Consider the following 21,409-nt stretch of genomic DNA (forward strand, 5'->3'; position numbering starts at 1 on the left):
GAAATCAGCTAAAAAAACTGAACAAGCCTATAAAGTTTCATCAGAATTGGTTGGAAAGCAAAAAAAAAAATTGGCCGCGTATCTGCTCCTTTCGTTGCAAATGTCGTAAAAAGACGATAGTCTTTATCGGCTATTGCGAAGTAAATGCCTCCCTTCGCTTTGCCGCTCACCTCTCATGTTGTTCCTCTTGCGTCGCGCTCCTCCCAAGGTAAAGACGCCAAAGGTTTGCTTAAATCATTTTAAATTTACCGCGTTCCACTGCTCCAAACCGGGTGTCTCGATGCGAACGCTGCTGTACGGCGGAGACGCGCGTTAATCGAGGCGCCCTACTTCAACGTTTATAGAACCGCGTTTCCCTACTCCACGTGCGTTGCAAGCAGAACGTGGAACCTATCTAGTGGAACCTTGCGTAACTGTTGCCGGTTGATTTCTTAAAATGGCGCAAGAAGCTATAGTGGCGCGGGCGACAGTAGGCGACGGCGAAGTGAATTCTTTTTCTGCAGTTGATGAAGTATTTAATTTCGCAAAAGCAAGCATGTTTGATTTTTTTATAAAGGAACACTGCAAATATCACTTCTGTATTGATTTGCTGTCTCATATTTGAGTAATGTCTTGTTCTTCTTCAACAATGTTGACAAGTATGAACCTTACACCGGACATAGACGGGTAGATTTAGCTGTGACTATACAAGACTAATGGGCAGGCATTGTTTTGCTTTGGCCGGGTGGCTGAATCGAGTCACAGACTTTCGGTCGCCCTAGCGTTCGGACGTGCGAATCATGAGCTCCGGCGGAGCGGTAATGGCGGCTCAGCAGAGCCGCGGAAACAGGCCTAACGGAAGCGACAGCGAGGATTATCAGGTAATACTGCCCCAACTGCCCACCGGTCGTATTGTCGTGAATACGTTATTTTTGCACGGTGATGTGAAAGCAAGACCATTCAAGGTCGAAGACTTCAGGGACGCGCTTGCACGGACTGGTTTGCTCTCCGAGGTTGTCGCCTTGGGAGCCTACCAAATAAACCACGTGTGGGCGATAACATTCAACAGTGCCGAATCGACGAAGAGGATGTTAGAAGTCACCGAGCTACAGGTGAAGGGCCGGCGGTGCGTCATCATTGACCCGCAAGACCAACAGGTACGACTGAAACTGCATTGGTTGCTGCACGGCGTCGCCGACGAAGACATTCGTGCCGCCCTCGCGCCGTACGGCAAAGTGGCCGAAGTGAACCGCGAACGCTGGCGTGTCCAAGGCGTTACAGACAAGGGGTCAACGACGAGGACGGTGCTGCTCAAGCTGAAAAGAGGCATCAAGCTGGACGACTTGCCACATCAGATAAGAGTCGCGGGAGAGCTCGCCCTTGTGGTGGTGCCGGGCCGGCCTATGCAGTGTCTTCGCTGCAATGGACAGGGACATGTGCGCCGTGAGTGTAAGGTGCCGCGTTGTACGCAGTGCCGGCGATTCGGACATCTCGCCGCGCAGTGCGTGCCCTCGTACGCGTCGGTAATGGGGCGCGCTGACCCCGATGCGTCTGCTGAGCATCTCATGGACGTCGCCGAAGCAGAGGAAGCAGCGCAAGGAACGGGTGGCAGCGAGACCCCGGGAACTACCGCGACGACACCGAGTGAAGCCGACGCCGACGCGGAGGAAGGAGACGCTGAGGACTCACGCGGAACGCTGACCAGCGAGGAGGAGGGCGCGGATAAGAGCGACGAAAGACGCTCGAACGCCGGGGCCTCCGGGGAAGCGTTGGTGCAAGGGGAGGAAACCATGGACGCGGACATGGCTGTGACTGCGGCGGGTTCAGCCAAGCGTCCGCACGGTGACGAGAAAGACGACGCAGGAGACGCTCACATCGGAGAGCCACCAGTGAAAGCGACTCAAGGGCGACGGCTTTCGTTGAGGCCCAGGCCCACTATCCCACCGGATAGGAACCCTGCCGAAATACCGCCCGGGCAACGCAGCCCGAGTGACAGTGCAGCAGCGGGAGAGAACGCGTAGCGCGTCCCGTGACGCGAAAGGTAGGCGCCATGCTCTCGGCCTCAAATTGAACTGAAATGGCACAGGACCACGCCCTGAACATAGCTACGCTTAACGTCAGGGGATTGGCAAGCAAAAGAAAGCAAAGTCAAGTGCACAGACTGTTAATTGAGCATGACGTTGATGTGTTAGCCGTTCAGGAATCCAAAATTCAGGGGGAGGCAGAGACTGAGAGCATGGTGCGACGGTTCACGGCGAGATACTACGTGTGCGTTAGTCATGCAGTCGGAACCTCGGCGGGTTGTGCTTTTTGTGCGAAAGCTGCCGGGTTTAGTGGTTCAATCTGTTATCACTTGTGCGTCTGGACGGTTTGTTATGTGCGACCTGTCTTTCTGTAAGGTTGAGTGGCGTATTGTGTGTATTTATGCGCCGAATTTAGTCGATGAGCGGGTAGATTTTTTTGCGAATATAGGCAGGCATTTATCTAATCATAGGATGATAATATTATTAGGGGACTTTAACTGTGTTTTAACCGCACGTGATAAGACAAGCATCCGGCCTTTTAAGGATGCGAGCACTGAGTTGTTAAAACAGCAGATTGTAGAATACGGGATGGAGGATGTTGCTGAATGTATGGAGGGAGCCAGAAGCGTACAATACACCCACTTCCAGGGTACAAGCCACGCCCGGCTGAACCGAATATACATAACTTTAGAATGGCTTCCGAAGTGCTGCAACTACAGTGTTCTGCCAATGTCCTTTTCTGACCATTGTATGGTCAAGTGTAGGATTGGGTGCAAAAAACGGAGTAATAGTTTCACATGGGACATATGGAAGTTAAATGCAAAGCTTTTAAAAGACGAATCTTTCACTAGCTTAGTCACGGACAAACTTAGCAAAATTGAACAGGACGGCCAAAATACGGTGGCGGCAATGTGGGAACTAACTAAACAAGCAGTCAAAATTAAAGCTATCGAAAGGGGCAGCTGCATTAAGTACGAACAAAATAAGAAGGAAACATCGCTACGAGCTTTGCTGCAAACATTAACAGAACAAGAAAGCAAACAGCCGGGGGCTTACAGAGACGACATAAGACAAACAAAACAAAAACTAGAAATAATAGATGAGGAACGTTATCAAGGAGCGCTAGTGCGAGCAAGAGCAGAACAGGTGATAGCGGGTGAAAGGCCTTCAAAGAGGGCTTTGGGGTTGGAGAAGGCGCACGCTAGTCGGAACCATATAAGCGAGATTGATTGGAATGGCGTTACATCAGACGATAACATTCACATTGAGCGAGCGTTCTTCGAGTACTACACATCGCTTTTCGCTTTCCGGGAAGTTGATATTGAAAACTTCAAGAAATAATTCCTTGGCAACATGCCAAGACTGGATGATGAAACGAAGGAGCTGTTACAGCAGCCAATAACAGCAAGAGAAGTTGAAGAAGCTATTGACAATTTAAACCCGGGGAAGTCGCCAGGGCCGGACGGTTTAAGTGCGGCATTCTACAAAGAATTTAAAAGTGAAATAGCTACAGTTCTAACTGCAGTTTTCAATGAAGCGTTTGATTTGAATGTCCTGCCACCTTCGTATGGATCCGCTCACATGATATTAATCCCAAAAACAGAGGATGGGGAAAAACTTAAACAAGTGACTTCATACAGGCCCATTTCACTCACGAATGTTGATTATAAAATTTTTATGAAAATATTAGCAAGTAGACTTCAGGGAGTGATCCATAAAATAGTAGGCTCTCATCAAACCTGCGGTATACGAGGGAGATCTATATGTACTAACATTCACAAGGCCAGGTGCGTGCTTGAGTGTAGCGATGCCGCAAAAGTAGGTGTCGCGGTTCTTCAGCTGGATCTCGAGAAGGCTTTTGATTGTGTGTCACATGAAGTGTTGCTTTGTATACTGGATTATATCAATGTAGGTTCTGTTATCAAAGATGGGGTGGCTCTGGCGTACCGAAATTGCACTACGCGGTTAGTGGTGAATAAGACATTGGGAGCGCCCATTGACGTGCAACGCTCGGTGCGCCAGGGATGCCCACTTAGCCCACTATTGTTTTGTATTTACATTGAAACTTTGTGTTTGCGTATCCAAAATGACGTAGAGATTCGTGGATTCCGCCTCCTGGAGACCGAAGTGAAACTGCTGGCTTATGCGGATGACATTGCTGTGTTTTGTGAAAACAAAGAGAGCATTTATAGAGTAGTCCAGGTCACAAAACGGTTCAGTACCACAACCGGAAGCCTAGTAAATTGGGGAAAATGTCTTGGTTTCTGGCATGGCGAATGGCAATCCACCCCCAGCGTTTTTGCCAACGTAGCCTGGACAACAACCCCAGTTAGGTATCTGGGAGCCCCCCTACAGTTTTATAGGGATAGCGAACCATATTGGCGAGAACAGACAACAGAAACTCGCGCGAAAGCGGACAAATGGAAAGGGGCTTATTTGTCCACGTTTGCTAGGGCGACAGTGTGTAATTTGTTCTTAGTATGCAAACTGTGGTATGTGATGCAGGTGTTGCACTGCTCACGCATGAACGTGCAAAAGTTGCATAGAGTGTTCTCTGTTTTTGTTTGGGCCTCGAATTGGGAGAGGTGCAGTCGTAACAACCTTTTTAAGCGTGTGAAAGATGGAGGAGTGGGGCTAGCGCATTTACTTGTGCGACAACTAGTAAATAGATTTTTTTGAGAGAAGTAAGGGACCCTTTTCTTCGTACAGTGTGTCAATTAAGGCTAGGCAGGGTTCTCCCCGATTTTGTGATTACGACTGAATACATGACGGGAGGTATCTGGATATTTTAAGGAGGTCGTGGCCAGCGTAAAGTTTTTAAACGCAAGATTTTCAAAAGAGTATTTAAGTACGGTTGCGCGTAAGAAATTGTATCATGATATTGTCGATGTTGTGTTCCCTGTTTCCATGTACAGGGCTATGTACTTTGGAAGGCCCGGTAGCGATGTGCTTAAGAGGGTTAAAAGAATGCAGATTCAACCAGGGGTCAAATCCTTTATGTTTAGGTTACATACAGGAACATTATTAGTACGAACATTTATGGAAGAAAGGGGGTTATTCGTACCATGGGGAACAGATTGTTTTAGTTGTAAATCCCCCGAGACAATAGATCATGTATTTTTGCATTGTTGGGAGGGAGTATATTTTTGGGATGTGCTACAGAGGACATTACACAAAGATTTTCCTCTAGATCCTCACGGTATACGTTTCCTGGCAATAGACAATGAGGATGGAGTGCCTTACGATGTAGTCATGGCACTGGGTCTCCATAGTATATGGCGCTCTCGTACAGCAAGGTTGTACAATGATGTTGATGCGCGATGTGCAAGGGAGTATTTCAAAGAGAGCATTGGGAGATTTGTTGAAGTTATTAAGTTCCACCAGGAACTACCTGATTGGCTGCCGCAAATAGAGCAACTAATCAATATGAGGGCATTTTAAATGGGCAAAGTCAGCCCTGTAGTGGCTGGCAACTGCACCTCTTGTATGTGTACTAATTGCAGTGTTGAGATGTTATCTGTTCGGAATTGTCAAAGACAGGCAATAAATACAAAAAAAAAGACAGACAGACGGACAGACATACAGACAGACCAAAATTTCTGGGTTTAAGGAGCCCAAGAAAGACTATCGTCTTTAAAAAGATGTTTCTGGAACCAGTCTTTCCTTAAATGAAAAGCCTACAAAACGGCCCTTCGACTGCCCACCTTTACACCCTCACAAAAACTCTTGGGCACCCGCAACACAAACTCACTCAAGTTCACCTTCAACTTGCCACCTAGCATAATCAGAAGTTCCAAGCAGGAAAATTGACCTAGAATGCAATACTGCACCGGCTAAGGAAATGATTACACACTTGGTGAAGGGGCGTGTTGGCTATTGAAATGACCTTTACATGAAGTTTTATTCACCACGCATAAAATTAAAGGTAGAAACTAGTAGACACACTATGCAGAAACTAGCAGACACCCGAGACAAACTATGTCACTGCGATCGCTAATCAGCTATAGTGTCAGCTCTCGGATTTTTTAAAATTAAAATTCGGGATTGGATGGGAATAATACACACGCCTAAAATGCGATCTCAGTACGCATCCCCGTCGCCAGTGTGTTTTATGGTTCCAGGTGAAGGTGGGCCTTGTGAATGCGTTGTGGCTTTCTACTTAGAAAGCCGACTCGGTAGCCGACCTGCAAACCTAGCAGCTACTGTAACGTTTATGTACGTATTGAAAACCTTTCAACACAAGTTTTTGTACAATGTTAAATTGTATATGTATTTCTAAACATTTTAAAAATTCGCAGATCTAAAAATTTCGATTGAAAAAGTTCTAGGGCGTTATCAGCAAAACCGTTTCTCGTCAAGGTGCTTTAAGTGATGCCCTTTCATTTGGGATAGAGAATATATACTCGACAAAAATCGGTTGTCTGTCCCTTTAAGACGCCTCACTTTAATGCACCATGAGTTGCACTTGTAAGAAGGCGCGTGCTAAATGTAATGGGGAAACGTATTGTGGCGCGGAAACTATCAAGGCCGCGCCATAATTGAGGACGCATGCACCTATTGCTTCTGTAAGTCAGGTATGAATGAGCACAGCAAAAGTTACGTAAACTACGCAGCGATTCGTGCTGGCACGCATACGAACAAATCAGGAGCAAGGATAATCAAACGGCCCATATTCAAAGCTTTCATAGCTTGAGACTTGTCATATGGAACTACTCTATTCAGAAGTTGCTTGTAATCGGTCGGCCTGAATTTGTAGTTGGGATAACATACTCTGCACGCGAAACAATACTATCACAGCCGTGATATACTATTATAGTTACAAAAACAACACTGTAGACAGGACCAATTAATAAATGTAGGTACCACCTCCAGGGAGGCCAGGAGCCGTTGCGCATTACTGGCTCTATGGAGTAGAATCATGGGCATGGAGTGGAATACAACACATACTGCAGGCATTTTTTACAGCAAAGCTCTATAACTCTCCCCCCCCCCCAACGGTTTCATCGACGTGAGCAAAAACGATCCCTGTGGGCAAAAAATGCCCGTCAATCCACCCTATGAAGGTGGTTTGAAAACAAAGCTGTAAACGACACCCACAGTGATTACCCATGCAACGTCACTTGAATTCACACACGCGGCTCTACAAAAGATGAAACCAGAGACAAGTGAAATGCACTTACCCATACCCTTTCTTGCACGTTCTTTGTTAAGGTTAAATGAATGCAGGATTTATGAACGGTGGTTGGTTGAGTTGTATCGGTGTAGCACATGAGTGGACACTTTTCGCAAAATGAAGGAAACTCAAACCCGGTGTTAGACGATCTCACTTCTGTTTCCGTCGCTTCCGACAGAGGCGACGGGATCGGTGGCAGAGACGAAAGAGAAGTGCGATGCCATGCGTTGTTGTGAGCTTCCTTTTATATTTATATAACCGCATCCTAGCGCATGCACAAGGAGCGCACACGGCCGCCACACGTGCCGTGAGCGGAGCGCACAGCGACGCGAAAGGTAGCGTGACGCTATCACATGGCATTCAGCGAGAACGCAGGGGGTAAACCCGCAGATGTGCTCGGTGAGTGCACCGTCTGTCTCCCGCGTGGGCTCTCTCCGTGTGATACCTAGCCCTTCGGTGAGCAACATTAGGTTGGGTTTTGTTACCGACGTCTCCATCATGACTGCAGATAACAAAAGTTCCGCTCTTAGATGTACTGCTTATATCTAGAAAAGTCAAAAATCCTCGACTACCAAGCAAATTGCGTTAGTGCTCACATGAAGTCAAACAAGCCGATATCAGTGGGCATGGAAGTGCAGCAACGATGCGCATCTACAGCGACCCTTTCGCTTTTGTTGTGCAGATTTTGACCTTCCTTGCCTCGTGGAAAATTCTTCCGCTCCCGGCTAAGACACTGCAGCCAACTGCGCAACTCGGCGGCCAAGGCAGGGGGATGAAACTCCGCCGTTTTTCTGTCCCGTGACTGCCGCGATCCTAACGTTTGGGGGCTGTACTACATACGAGCATAAATGAACGCTGTTGTTGCATTTTATATTCATTATCACGTTACTTATTAATTACAGTTTTTAATATGGAAGTGAACTTAAAAGGTGCAGTTCGAGATTGCGAAAATACGAGCGCCGCCCGGAGTGGAAAACGAGGACCGCGCCTTTCTACTTCGCACCGCTGAAAAGGGGCGTTTCTTGTCGCGCCCACAGGTATGCTACGATCCACGGTGTTCCGAGGGACGTTTTTACCACCGTAAAGTTCGTTTCATCGAACCAGACGCATGAATGGATTCGCGCCGTCATCAGAGATCGTGCTGTACTGAGTGGTGGCAAAATTCTTCACGCCAGGCCGCATAAAATTCTTTTGGATACTGGTGGCGAAAGGTACGATCTGCATGCTGCTCGTTTTGCTTTTCTACGCTTGCACGAGATAGCAGGATGCGGTTGCAGCAGTAGCTTTAAAATTTAAGAGAGCATACACGTGCACTATTTATTTATTACATTCAGGTTGTCTTCTTTGACCTTTTAATTACGCATGAAATGCGTGGCAGAGCATCTGGCAATGAATCCAGTCTCTACATTAACTACACACGTTTGTTTATACGTCCGTTATTGATTTATTGTGTTTCAATCGTGCGTTTTGCATTTTAGCGCAAGTAAATGCACGGTATGCAGAAAAATGTAAATGAGGCAACATATACAATAACTAATGGAACAGTGTGAGCCTATCTGCAATTTTTATTAGCTTTTGATTGCCTGCGTTGTTATTAATATATTATTATTATTATTGCGAATATTATAAATACTACCAGTATTATTGTTATCGTTAATATTATCAGCCTATGTATGTCTACAGCGGGATGAAGGCCTCTTCCTACACTTTGGGATCAAAGGGTGGGTCCATAGGTTCATATCGTGTTGTTAGCACTATGTTAACTCAGTAGCGACTACATACATTATTTTATTACGTTTCAATTGTGTGTTCTGCATTTTCTCTCCACGTGAATCAACGGAACATAGAAGAATGAATTTGTAGCAATAAATATACAAACTAAGCAATCACTGTATATGTTTATATAATACAATCATAACTATATTTCCACCACTTATAATTTATGATTTACGCTTCAGATCCCTGCATCGAGTTTCAGCTTTAAGTACGAGATCGATATATTCACAAAAACGCAGTTACAGCTAAAAGCCGATAAATATTTAGACAATGCAGGCTTAACTTTTGCTGGTAATTTATTAGAGGTTCCTAAATAATGTTTTTATAACCGGTTTACTTGAAATACTTGAGGAATACACAGTGTGCGAAAGTATACATGCATGAATAATTTCTCAGCGATTCTAGTGTGGGATGGCTGCTTTTGTCTGCAGAAATGTATTTTGTATTAGGAGGAAAGGTGGGTCGTTGCCACCGAGCATTATGATCGCACAAATAGAAAAACGTATCCGCGTGTCTCAATAATAAAGGCTGATTTTTATTTAAAATGTGCCTTTAAGATTGGTGTTGTCACAAGTCGTCTTTGTAGCCAAAATTAATTTAAGAAAGAAAGATTCCAAATATATCAGATCACGTTTATTTCGAATACAGATGCTAGTTTTCACTCAAAACTATGTGCGCCTGAAAGCAGCATTAAAGCTAGTATTCATTCTAACCCAAATATACAAACGTGCTTCTTGATGTTCCAGATCTCGCGTTTGGCTGCAGTGTGCGAGAAGGCAGGACCTGGCTCCTTAACCACCAAGACAGATCTAGAGCAGCTACTGTCTGTTCTGCCCATTTCACCAGCAGAGACTATGTGGATCTTGGACAAACAAGGCACTGGACACATATGCGCTGGCTGGATACCTAGTTATTAGCATGCGGCTATGTGCCATACACTTTTGTTTGCGACTAAAAGCGCAAAATATCCAAGTTGTGTTTTTACTGTATGAATGGTACATTTAGGCAATAAAAATTAATATTCATGTACTCTTTATTCTTGTCTAGATTGTGTGTACTAACAATCCAAAACAAAGCCGTACTTAGAATAAGTGGTGCAAAAAGAAGTGGACGTGCAAAACTTCATCAATCAGAGCAAAACAATTGCCCTTTAGATAATGTGGCGGGTTGCGCAACAGGAACGAGGTCGTGCGCTGGCCATCTGAATATAGTTCACTCGCTCAATTTACCTTGCATGTGCATCCCAATTGAATTTGGCGCTAAATTGCCCCCCTCCCCCTCGGATTTTAAGTCCTCATTAAGATGGCGTCTTCCAGTGCGTGTATGCAACACGCCGCCATGTTTTTAGTACCACCCCCAAACACCAGGGGTTTGTGCGGCGCTGCGAACGAATATCGCGTCCCATGCAAGGTATAGGAAGTTTCACTCCCCTGGCCAAGGCTTCCAGGCGTTGCATTCTGCAGTAAACACTCCGGACTGCCAAGCGCAGCAACCGTTTTTGTGGAACGACTCCCCGGCCCTCTGCGCACCGCCGTCATCCAAAGTGACCGACGCATCACCGCAGCTCTACTTAAACAGCTGGGACCCGAGGATCGCCTTCAGTGGGCATGGAAGTGCAGCAACAATGCGAGTCTACAGCAACCCTTTCGCCTTTCTTGTGCAGGTGGGTTCTGCTCCTTCCCTTTATAGCAAAAGATCAAACAATGTTTGCTTGCTGCTGCTTCCGTGCCCTTGTGTAATGATTGCTGTGACAAGCGAATGTGTTCATGTTGTAAAACTGCTGATCATGTCTGGCGATATTGAATCAAACCCCGGCCCCCCAAAGGATGTTCCTGACAAACACTACAACGAGCTGCTTTCCCTTATTAAGTCATTGCATAACAAGATAGATGTAAAGCACGATGAACTGATGGAGTCTATTAATGAAGTGAAAGAGGCGCAATCATCCCTTGAGCAACAGATTACGGATCTCGATAATAGGCTTTCGGAAGTTGAAAAACATGTCAGCTGCCCCGATGGCTGCCCACGCAAAATTATCAACCACAAGTAATGGCGCTGAACCAATGGCTAGATGACTTTGAAGATCGTTCACGAAGGGAGAATTTAATATTTCATTGCCTTGCAGACAGCTCTTCCGAGACGTGGGCACAACCACAAGAAAAGGTTTGTGCAGTTCTGAATTCCGTATTGAACTTAAACTTGACTACTAGCGACGACCGAATATCTCGCGCCCACAGGTTAGGCAAGTTCATTCCTGGTAAATGTCGGCCAATTATTGTAAAGTTCTCCTCATCCAAATGAAGAAACAGCATCTTGAATTCCAAAAAAAAAAGCTGAAAGAGTCTGACGTGGTCGTGAACGATAATTTTTGCAGGGCAACGAGGAGCATGAGAAAAAAGTTGCACGAGTACGGAAAGGATAGCGGCCAGCAGTTTACCATTCGCTATAACAAGCTTTACCTGAACAAAAAGTGCTATGTCTACTCTCCTGCTACCGATAGCATATGCGAACTGGAAACGAACAAGCCAAGGCAGATCGATGATACGTCCGGGGGTTCAGATACCGTGTCATCCTAACATCTGACCCGCGCCCAAAAAATAACGACAAGAACCTGTCAGTCTTATTTTCAAATGTGCGCAGCACTAACAAGCGCGATGCCTTGTTTTCCCTTTTTGATGACTGCGCTGCAGACATAGTAGGCAAACTCGGAATTGTTTTGTTGCGATAAAAATTACTTTGTATACCGAGCTGATCGTTGTAATCAGCCTGGTGGCGGTGTATTGATCGCTGCAGCCGATTGTCTCACTTCCAGTATGGTGATAACAAATTCAGTCTTAGAAATTATCTGTGTTTCGATACACTTAAATAATCAAAACGCCCTGTTTTGCGCCTGTTATCGTCCGCCCAATGCTACATCTGACTTTTGTGACAAAATACATGACGTTCTTAACAACCTGGTCTTGAAATTTCCACATGCGCCGTTGTTCTTGCTCGGGGACTTTAACTTCCCCAAAATAAACTGGTCAGTGCCCTGCTCTGCTTACAGTAACCTATCAGGAGATAGTACTACATTTTTTAACATGTGTCCCGACTTTAATTTGACTCAGCTAGTTGACAAACCAACCAGAGTGGGTCCGACGTCCGCTAACATACTAGATCTGGTCCTGAGAAATGTTCCAGATCTTGTGCGACTCCTAATTTTCCTTCCTGGTTTAAGCGCTCATTGTTTCATTCATTTTACCTTAGAAGCTGAGGATTCGCGCCGGCTAACACACAGCAAAGCAATAAGAAATTACGCCAAAGGAGACTACGCTTCAATTAATACAGAACTCGAATGTTTTATCGATGCCTACATGGTAGGCTTTTTGATCGCACGGTTGAACACAGTTGGCACTTGTTTAAAGAAAAAGTTACGTTTTTGACTAACAAATATATTCCTTTAGTTGTTATTTCTGGCAAGCAACGCTCACCTTGGTTCACATCTGATCTAAAACGACTGCAAAACCTAAAGAAACGCTCATTTCGTGTAGCCAAACGCAAAAATGAGACATCCCGCTGGTTTGCTTACAAAAATATTTCCGACGCTTATTGTGCAGCCATAAAAAAAGCAAAGGACGTCTTTTTTACAAACACTCTCCCCTCGCTTCTCCAAAGTAACCCAAAAATGTTTTGGAAGACAATTAGACCTAATAAAAAAGAACTTATATCTCTTAGATATGCTGACAACCAGGTCATGCGCAGTGACGAATGTTGTCGCGTTCTGAATCAAGTATTCGCCAAGTCGTTTTCGAATTGTCCTGCGGATGTTGTGCCGCAATTATGCGATTACAACTTTTTTCCAATGGATCCTATTGTAGTAGATCCTGTTGGAATTATGAAGCTGATTCATGACCTTAAACCTTCCAGTTGTGGCGTAGACGAAATTAATCCCAAGCTCTTAAAAAACACCGAAGTTTATTCGTCAATAATCCTGCCACACATCTTTTTTCAATCCCTTCAGTGATGTGCTGTGCCAATTGATTGGAAGGTGGGGAAGGTCGTCCCTGTTTTCAAATCCGGTATCCAAAGCTCTCTTTTAAATTACCGGCCAATAGGCAGTTTTAGCATATCGTTATCGTGTTTACGTTACCGTTTACCGTGTTTGCGGGAGAAGACTGCGCAGCGCGAGAGTTGCCGCGAACGGCAACTTACCGGCACAGGCTTCACCGTCGGCAGCGCTTCCGGCAACACGGTAAACGGTAACGCAAACACGGTAACGATATGCTAAAACTGCCTAATATCGTTAACGTCTATTTCCTGTAAACTTTTAGAGCACGTCATTTATTCTAACCTTCTATCATTCCTGGAATCCAACTCCTTTTTCAGCCCATTTCAACATGGCTTTCGGAAAAATTACTCATGCGAAACTCAGCTTCTAACATTCACACACGACGTTGCATCAGCTCTGGATCGCGGTTCATCTGTAGACTGCATCTTTGTAGATTTTCAAAAAGCGTTTGGCAAAGTGTCTCATCAATTATTACTTCTTAAGCTCAGTACCCTAAACATTGACCCTAATGTGTTTAAGTGGATAGAATGCTTTTTGACCAATCGCACCTAATTCGTGACTGCTAACGAATGCAATTCTCTCCCTACTGATGTTAAATCCGGTGTACCACAGGGTTCGGAGTTAGGTCCTCTGCTATTTTTAATATTTATTAACGACCTTCCTAATGGTATAAATTCCTCCATAAAATTATTCGCTGATGATTGCGTAATTTCGCGAAATTTGTGACCGAACGGACAACTTTAATTTACACGCCGACCTCGACACTGTCGATAAATGGTGCAGCAAATGGCACATGATACTTAACACAAACAAATGCAAAAGCATGACCATTACGCGCAAACGTTATTCCCAGCAGCCCTTTAATTACAAAATTACCGGAGCCACTCTCGAATACGTTACATCCTACAAGTATCTTGGTGTTCATATCAGCAATGACTTAACATGGCACACACACATTAATTATGTCTGCAGCAGCGCAAACCGTTCCTTAGGATATATTCGCCGTAATTTCTCTCATGATCCATCCCCCCTCAGGTTAACACTTTATCGGACACTAATTCGCCTTAAACTAGAGTATGCCTAGGCAATCTGGGACCCTGCACAACAAAACCTAATTTCTCTTCTGGAATCTGTACAAAACCGCTCAGCTCGATTTATACTTTCCGACTACTCCCGTACCTCTAGTGTTTCACTAATGAAAAATAACCTGGTTCTACCAAGCTTGCACCATCGCAGAAAAATTTCACGACTCTCTCTGTTTCACAAAATCTATTTCCATAACCCATCTATAAGACGCGACCTTTTCTCACGGCCCATGTACATATCATCCCGCATCGACCATCCGTTCAAGGCAACAACGTTCCATCTGGCCGCACCAACGCATTCTCAGATTCATTTCTCCCCAAAATGTCTGAGGAATGGAACCACCTTCCCCACCACATTGTGTCCATTGAAGATCCGGCATCATTCAAGAATGCACTTTCTGTACATGTAATGCAGTAACCTGGTTTCCGGAAATATGCTTGTGTTGACATACTGCCTGTACTTCTACACTGTTACCTGTTTTCATGCACTGTACCCACCCCCTCTGTAACGCCGTAAAGGCCCTGAGGGTACTCTAATAATAATAATAATAATAAAACCGTGCTCTCACCAAATCCGACGCCAAGACCAACGCCGACGTATACGCTCCCTTCCGTCGCCACCAGCTGCCTGGACGACCGCCGGCTTGCCCAAGAAGGGAGGCGACGCACGTAGTTCCAGCAACACAATGCCCGTCGTTCCTTCAGCGACGCCTATTTTGTGCGCTACCTAGCCAATCAGAGGGTGGCAAAATAAAAAAAAAAAAAACGAACTAAGTGATTACAACAGCCCGAAGACGGGACACGAGAAAGGAGGAGACAAACGTGTGCACTGACTATCGACCACATCTTTTTTATTGCATTAGGGCGCAACCTTTGTACGAAAGAGTCAAATCTACGCAACAATAAATAACAAATAGAAGAAGGCGCCGGTGCTGTACGAATTCTTAAATCACACAATGATGGTAGGAAACCCGTATCAATTCGAAAGATATGCGATCCCTTTTCCGTTCACGCGAGACACTGGGCATACGAATACACTCGTCGCGGCATTGTGCGATACAGAAAGCCTCGTGGGTCACGCGTGCCCTTCTTTTTTTTTCCAATGCACAGCAAGCTGACTGCCAGCATGACCCTTTGAGAAAGTTCTCGTAGTCACGCAGGCGATCGTGAATGCAACGTCCTGACAAGACAGCGGGATTTTGTAAACAACTCTGTGCCTGCATTCCACAACCGAGCATATTTCTTTTCGCAAGACTTTTCTGCGTTATGCACTGCGTTCCAAAAAAGTGCGGGCCAATTCACCCTGTGGAGGGCGCGTTTCGAAAGCGACGCTTTATACACCACCGGTCCTACGGCCCGGTTGCGTTATTCACACGTTACACTGTACCTGCAACACGTTATTTATTATTTCACTTCAGCACAATGTTCATAACGGACTGATGACCGGTGTGATACGCACTCAGACTTTGCGTTTTCAGCGCAGTTATATTTAAGCACAAATGCTCGTTCAGCAAGCTTATAAACTCTGCCTAATTTGCGTTTGCTTTTGCCGCCCTCCGCCAATCGCAGAGCTGTCTCATGTGACATCATAGGTTCTGTTGCGGGAAATGAGCTAGTGGGTCGCATGGCCATTCCCTTTTTAGATGCGAAGGCATCTCATTCACCCGCCTCGTCCCTGCATCCGGCGCCGTCGTCGTTGTCGGCGTCCACCCCTGCCCCATTCTCCTCGCCGCGCCAGCTTCGCTCTCCGCCGCTCACCCCCTCTCCTCTCCGATAGCGAACACTCTCTCGCGAGGGGCATTGGATTGGATTCGATTGGATTGGATTTGGATTTGGATTGGATTAAAGTGGATTGTGTTGGATTGTGTTGCGTCTTAGCCGCGGCAGACGCACTGGCACCGGCGCGTCCCCTCAACGTTATGCGCGCTATAAAACGCGGTGCCTGCGTCGCTCCGCTCCATCGTTCCAGCGCCGTTCCTCCGCTGTCCTACGCTGCCTTCAATGGAAACGTGCTGTGAACCCCCTATGCGTCGCATCTACACAGGGGTTCCCGCGAGGGGAGGTGGGAGTTTTTTACTAATTATGTAGCTTATTTGAGCGAAGTTTACGATAAAAGTGGTGTCGGTATGATTCTAACGAGGTAATCTTTTTAGTGAACCAAACTCGTGTTTTCTCTAGCAGGGTGGCGTTAAATTAAATTAAATAGCGTTTGTCCGGCCGTCCAGCGGCGTGCTGAATATGAGCCGGGAAAGAAGAAAAGTGCGTGTGTAGTAAATCATGTATCACCCTTTGTACCGTGCGTGCTCTGTGGCAGTTGTTTACAAGATTCCTTTATCTTGCGGAAAAGTGTGTGTTGGTCAAACAGGTCGCTGCTTAAAGGAGCCACGAAGAGAAAATACAACTTCGTTTAGTTTGAAAGAACTAGGATTGAGTATTTCACTTAGCTCCATTACAGCCAAAAAAGATGGTTTTTAACGAAAAAAAAGCAAGAAGGTTTTAAAAACTTTCAAATTATGCGCCACAGTTATGAGCAAGAATGACGTCATACGGGCCAACAATAAAACATAATTTTCAGTGCGTTAACTGCACGTTAGCATTCTAGTGATGCGGTCGAATGGAACTAGATTCCCCATTACAGACGTCCAGTCATGTGTCGTCGCGACAGGTCAGTTAGGCGGCCGCCAATCGCACAAACAAGGTTCCGTGACGTCACAGAAAAGTTGCGGGAAATATACTAGGGGGTCGCGACTGCTTCACACGTTTTCTTTCACATCTCCGTTATTTGTTCGAAGATTGCGATGATATTGGTATCATTGTTATCGGGACTAAGCAGTCTTTCTAATAAACCCAACTTGTACTTTGTCTTCATGGCTCCTTTAAACGTTCGATTATTGGAGCATCGCAACAAGCTTAAAAAAGATGGTTACGCACGTCTGGCCGAACATTGCCACACGTGTAAGCACCGATGCTATCCGCTTTTCCGCGAGACTGATATCCTGTTTAAGCATAAAGACAGGCGTACTAAAGAGTTGATGGAATCATACTACATCAGAAAGTGGGGGAGAGATTGTATCAGTGAAACATCAGTTGTCCTGCACGAAAAAGAATTTGGTTATTTGGAGCGGTCGTCGCGATAAGGTGTTCCTTGTTAAGAAAGGTGCGTTGTCAACAGTGGAGTGTTTTGGTCTTGATAGTATGTCATTGGCTGGTGTGGGCACGTGGCGTGGTGGGGGAGGAGGATTCTGTGTATGTATAAGTAGTTACGTCTTTTCCAATAAATCGAGTTGAAAGTCAGCGCTAGTCCTGTCCACTTCTTTCTTTTTGTGTCCCTGTTAGTTCGCGCTGTTCCCCAAGATGCAAGATGTGTTTTCTCGTCATGGCTCCTTTATTAAGCACTTAAGTTTGATTCAGCGTGCACCAGAAAAAGGGGACACGCGGGTCGAAAAATCGCCATTTTTTCGAAATATCTTGTTTTTTTGTTTTCACTTGCCTTATCATCTTTGACTATCCCTCTTTCATGGTAAAAAAATGAAAACGAAATACGAACGAGAACTTAGTGAAAATCGTGTCTGAATGACTCGCGGTGAGCCTAGAAATCACGCAATCAAGTCGAATTTCGGTCGTCTTGGAGAGTTTTTGCTGCACGGCAGCGCCGCTGGCCGCCATTTCAGTCACTTGAGAGAGGTAGACCATGGAGGAAACAATACTCAGGAGAGGCCCCTAGCATCCCAATGCATTGCGAAAAGTGTGGAGGAAGTGATGTCATTTTTCTTGAGCCCATGGACAATGTTGCTTACTTGTTTACAACTGTGGCGGCCAAGTTTGGGCGAATAAAACCGACAAATTTTTAAGGCGCTTGGTATGTGGCTGCCTCGCTACGCTTGCAAACTAGCGCAGTCGCTACGACAAACGTTTTTAGACTAGGCCAGTTTGAAAACTCCGCCGTCGGAGGCGGCCTTAACTCATACCCCGCAGCGGCGCTTCCGTCGCGTCGAGATCGGCGGAGCGAGCCGCTGCCGCCGCCGGCGACGTGCCGGGAAAATTCACTTCGCTCAGCGTTGGCGAGAGCCACAGTTCGTTCTTTGCTCACTGTGTTTCTTCGTTGTGAAGTGAAGTGAAATTTATCGCTGCTGAGTCGTAGCACGCAAAGTCCGCAGTGATGTACCACCCCAAACAATGCTCCCGTCGTCTGCGTTCGCCATCCCGCGAGCCTGTCGCTATGGCGACGACAAACGCTACTTTGCCAGGCTTAAAGGGACACTGAAGTGAATTTGTCAAGCTCCCGTTTTTGCTTGCACTGCATAGACTGGCTCAAATTAGCGCACTTTTCATCGTTTATCCGGTTGACAAATCGGTAATTATTTTACAAAGCGCGAAAGAAGAAAAAATACCATGCGCGGTTTGCGGCGGCCGCACCAACTAAGGCTGTGACGTTGAGAGGAGGGGCGCCGTGATTGGACGATGCCCAAGGCATCCCCAGGATTGAGGGACACGCGCCGCGGAAACCTGACTGCGCCCCTCTCCCGGCGCTTCGCCCGTCCGGGGCGTAACTGAATGGGGCAGAAAAAAGAAACGGCCGCCGTTTAATAACGAAGACAGCTAGAAAAATCGACTCCGGGATATCCGTAGCACGGCTCTAGCGGCATGCCGTGGCAAAATATTGGGCTTGTACGACTAACTCACGAGGTTCCCGGGCCGTCTAAAATTTTTCTGCTGCGGCCTATGAGAACAGGCTGGATTTCAGGTCGTTCCGCACTAGTTAACACAAAATTGTGGCGCTCAGAAAACAGATAGAAAAAACGACTCCCGGGTTTGAGTACTTCAGGTTGTGGGCTACAAACCTGTTATTGTAGATTTTTTGCAACGTTGTTTGTGTAGGTTCCCTGCAACACTTTTCATGCCCGGGGTGAGGCGTATCGCCACAAACTTCGAAAAACTGACGCTACGTGGCGCCCCCGTCCCCCTCCTTTTTCCTGGAAGGAGTGGAGAGGAGGACCGTCTCCACCCGAACACTCGCCTCTCCTCAGCGGAACCAGGGAGGGTTCCCATCTGTTGTCGCTGAGAGTAACAAAGAGGCAGTCGGTAGTGTGCACGAGGACGAACCAGGCCTGCTCCCCTGGTTTATCCCAAGGAAGTGGCGGAGATAATTGCTGCCACTGAAAAGGTTTGGCTGACTTGACTGTCCCCCCTCCTCATTTTTAGTTTGCGCAGACCAAACAAAGCGTGCTCCCCTGGTTTTTTCGCGCGGGGGGGGGGGGGAGGGGGATAGGGGGGGGAGACTTTCCAGCACAAGAACTGTGCCTGAAGGATCTACGACGTGTCCACACGCGCTACTGTGTACAGTTTTGGCTTCTTCGTTTTCTTTCTTTTTTCTGAGGTGGCAAATAACGCTATGTTAGTACGGTGTCAAATGTGAAAATAAGTTATCCGCACGGTTTCCTGCAGTGATGCGTTAAATGGTGTAAAACGTATATGTTTGCGCGCAGGTATGCCATTTTGTCTTTTTTTACATACGGATTAGTATGAATGTATTTGTAATCTGTTTAGCGTTTTGTTTTCTTTTGCTGTATTGTGTTTTTCTTATGTATACAGGTAATCATGCCGTCCTTGTTACTGTATATATCTATTCCCACACATGCCTAAGGCCTGGCACTCAGGCTGGAAGTATGAAATAAATAGTAAATAAATAAAAATAAAGCACTTTCTTCAAGTTTCTGAGACTGAAATTATGGCGCAAGGGGGGTTGCCAAGAGCTGAACGAGCGCCGCTTTTTTAACGCTATTATATCGAAGCGGCGTCCGTTTTATCAAAAATCGTTTTCTCGAATGCCGGTTTATAGATTCACCAATGTTCGTTGGTTTTTTTCGTTTAAATTGTTATTTTATTCAATTTATGTACCATTCATCCCAATGCTATTTAAACGCTTTTTACCAGAGGGAATATATTAATTAGAGGTGTGTTCAAGTTTAATTAATTGTTTTTCATCCTTTTGAAAAATTCCCAGTATATTGCCGTAGTTTCGCAGTTTTTTTCCCGCAGCTTTTTGTTCAATATTTGTTGCCTTTAAGCTTTGCGAATTTTCTCATTCTTGTGTGCGCTCTAGAGAATGTGTTTGATATTTTGTTAATTGTAAATATTAAAATTGTGGCCGCGCTCCACTGCTTCCAAGGCGCTTCCATCAGAACAGCACCAGTTAAAAACTGATATGCGTTAAAAACGGTTATAAAAAGTATAAACGACGCCATAAGAAGCATGCATATACGTGAAAAAGTCAATGGCGCTTAACCGAAATGGAAGCAATTATACATTTACAGCACACTGTTACAGTTAAAGTGTCGTGAATTATACGAACGCAATGGTAGTGCTGCACCTGAAATTAACCCCAATGTTGAGCATTGATGTTTGGGATTCCAAGTTACTACTATTTAGACGCCTATGAACGGCCCATTTTAGACGGGTCTAGGACATTTCGATGTACTGGAACATTTCAATGCGGGATGTTACGGTGCAAGCATTCCGGTGCACCGACATTTTCGTACGCCAACTTTTCTGCGAACGGATTTGTGTGCTTATTTGTGTGAAACTTTCGGCAACTTATTATTTGCGTAGGTATTAGGTTATGGATGATTGTCTACGCACTGATTGCATCGTTTGTGTTTATGCTTTGAAAGTTTTCGGTCAGAATTTGAGATTTTTTAGAGCTTTATTTAATAACTCCTTTAGGCAATACCAATTATTATGTATCTTATTTTTTTCTAGGGGCGCGGGCGAGGGTTCAGAAAGTCACAAAAAGAGCAGCTTCTTGCCGCCTTGTGTGGCGCCTTGCATCTGCGCAAAAAGAGATATTTAACGATGTTACGGCACATATAATGTTACACTGACGTCGAAAGGGACAAATTATGCAGCTCTTAAAGCTTTATGCTGTCGTTCATGAAACTTTGTGTAAATGAGCTGAAGAAACGGTTTTCATTAAGACTTGTAACAAATAAAACTTGCTCAAACGTAGGCACTTCCAAAAAAAGACGTCTATTGCTAAGCTTGCGCACCAAGCTTCTGAACTGTGCCTTTTCTGTGCACCCTTCGGTGCCACACACAATAATTGCAGCTCTCTTTCCTAGGTGTAAATTCCGAGGACACCTAAGCACTTTTTTATGATACAGTGATTGAGAAAGCATTAGTGTCCAGTTGCCGAACGTGCACTCTCAATCGTCCTTTTTTCTTTTCTGTCTGTCTATCTGTCCGTCTGTCACTCGATTCAGCCGCTGGGCCAAACATGAAACAATGCTGGAACAAGGAGTATATATAGGCAAAACCGTCCCAAGCT

The 21,409-nt window shown here is 45.6% G+C and overlaps 1 protein-coding gene across 1 annotated transcript; it reads left to right on the plus strand.

Moving 5' to 3' along the window:
- Positions 1–757: 757 nt before the first annotated feature.
- On the plus strand, positions 758–4,744 carry LOC144162974 (uncharacterized). The gene has a single exon (XM_077693732.1). The coding sequence runs from the start codon at positions 780–782 to the stop codon at positions 1,998–2,000; it is 1,221 nt and encodes a 406-aa protein (XP_077549858.1). The 5' UTR covers positions 758–779; the 3' UTR covers positions 2,001–4,744.
- Positions 4,745–21,409: the final 16,665 nt, after the last annotated feature.

This window comes from Haemaphysalis longicornis, unplaced genomic scaffold, assembly GCF_048455015.1.
Source record: "Haemaphysalis longicornis isolate Haplotype H1 unplaced genomic scaffold, Haemaphysalis longicornis Haplotype H1 scaffold_12, whole genome shotgun sequence".
NCBI lineage: Eukaryota > Metazoa > Arthropoda > Arachnida > Ixodida > Ixodidae > Haemaphysalis > Haemaphysalis longicornis.

Bases quoted from the DNA above. Each gene is read 5' to 3' on its own strand.
- LOC144162974 (XM_077693732.1), top strand. From the start codon at position 780: ATGAGCTCCGGCGGAGCGGTAATGGCGGCTCAGCAGAGCCGCGGAAAC.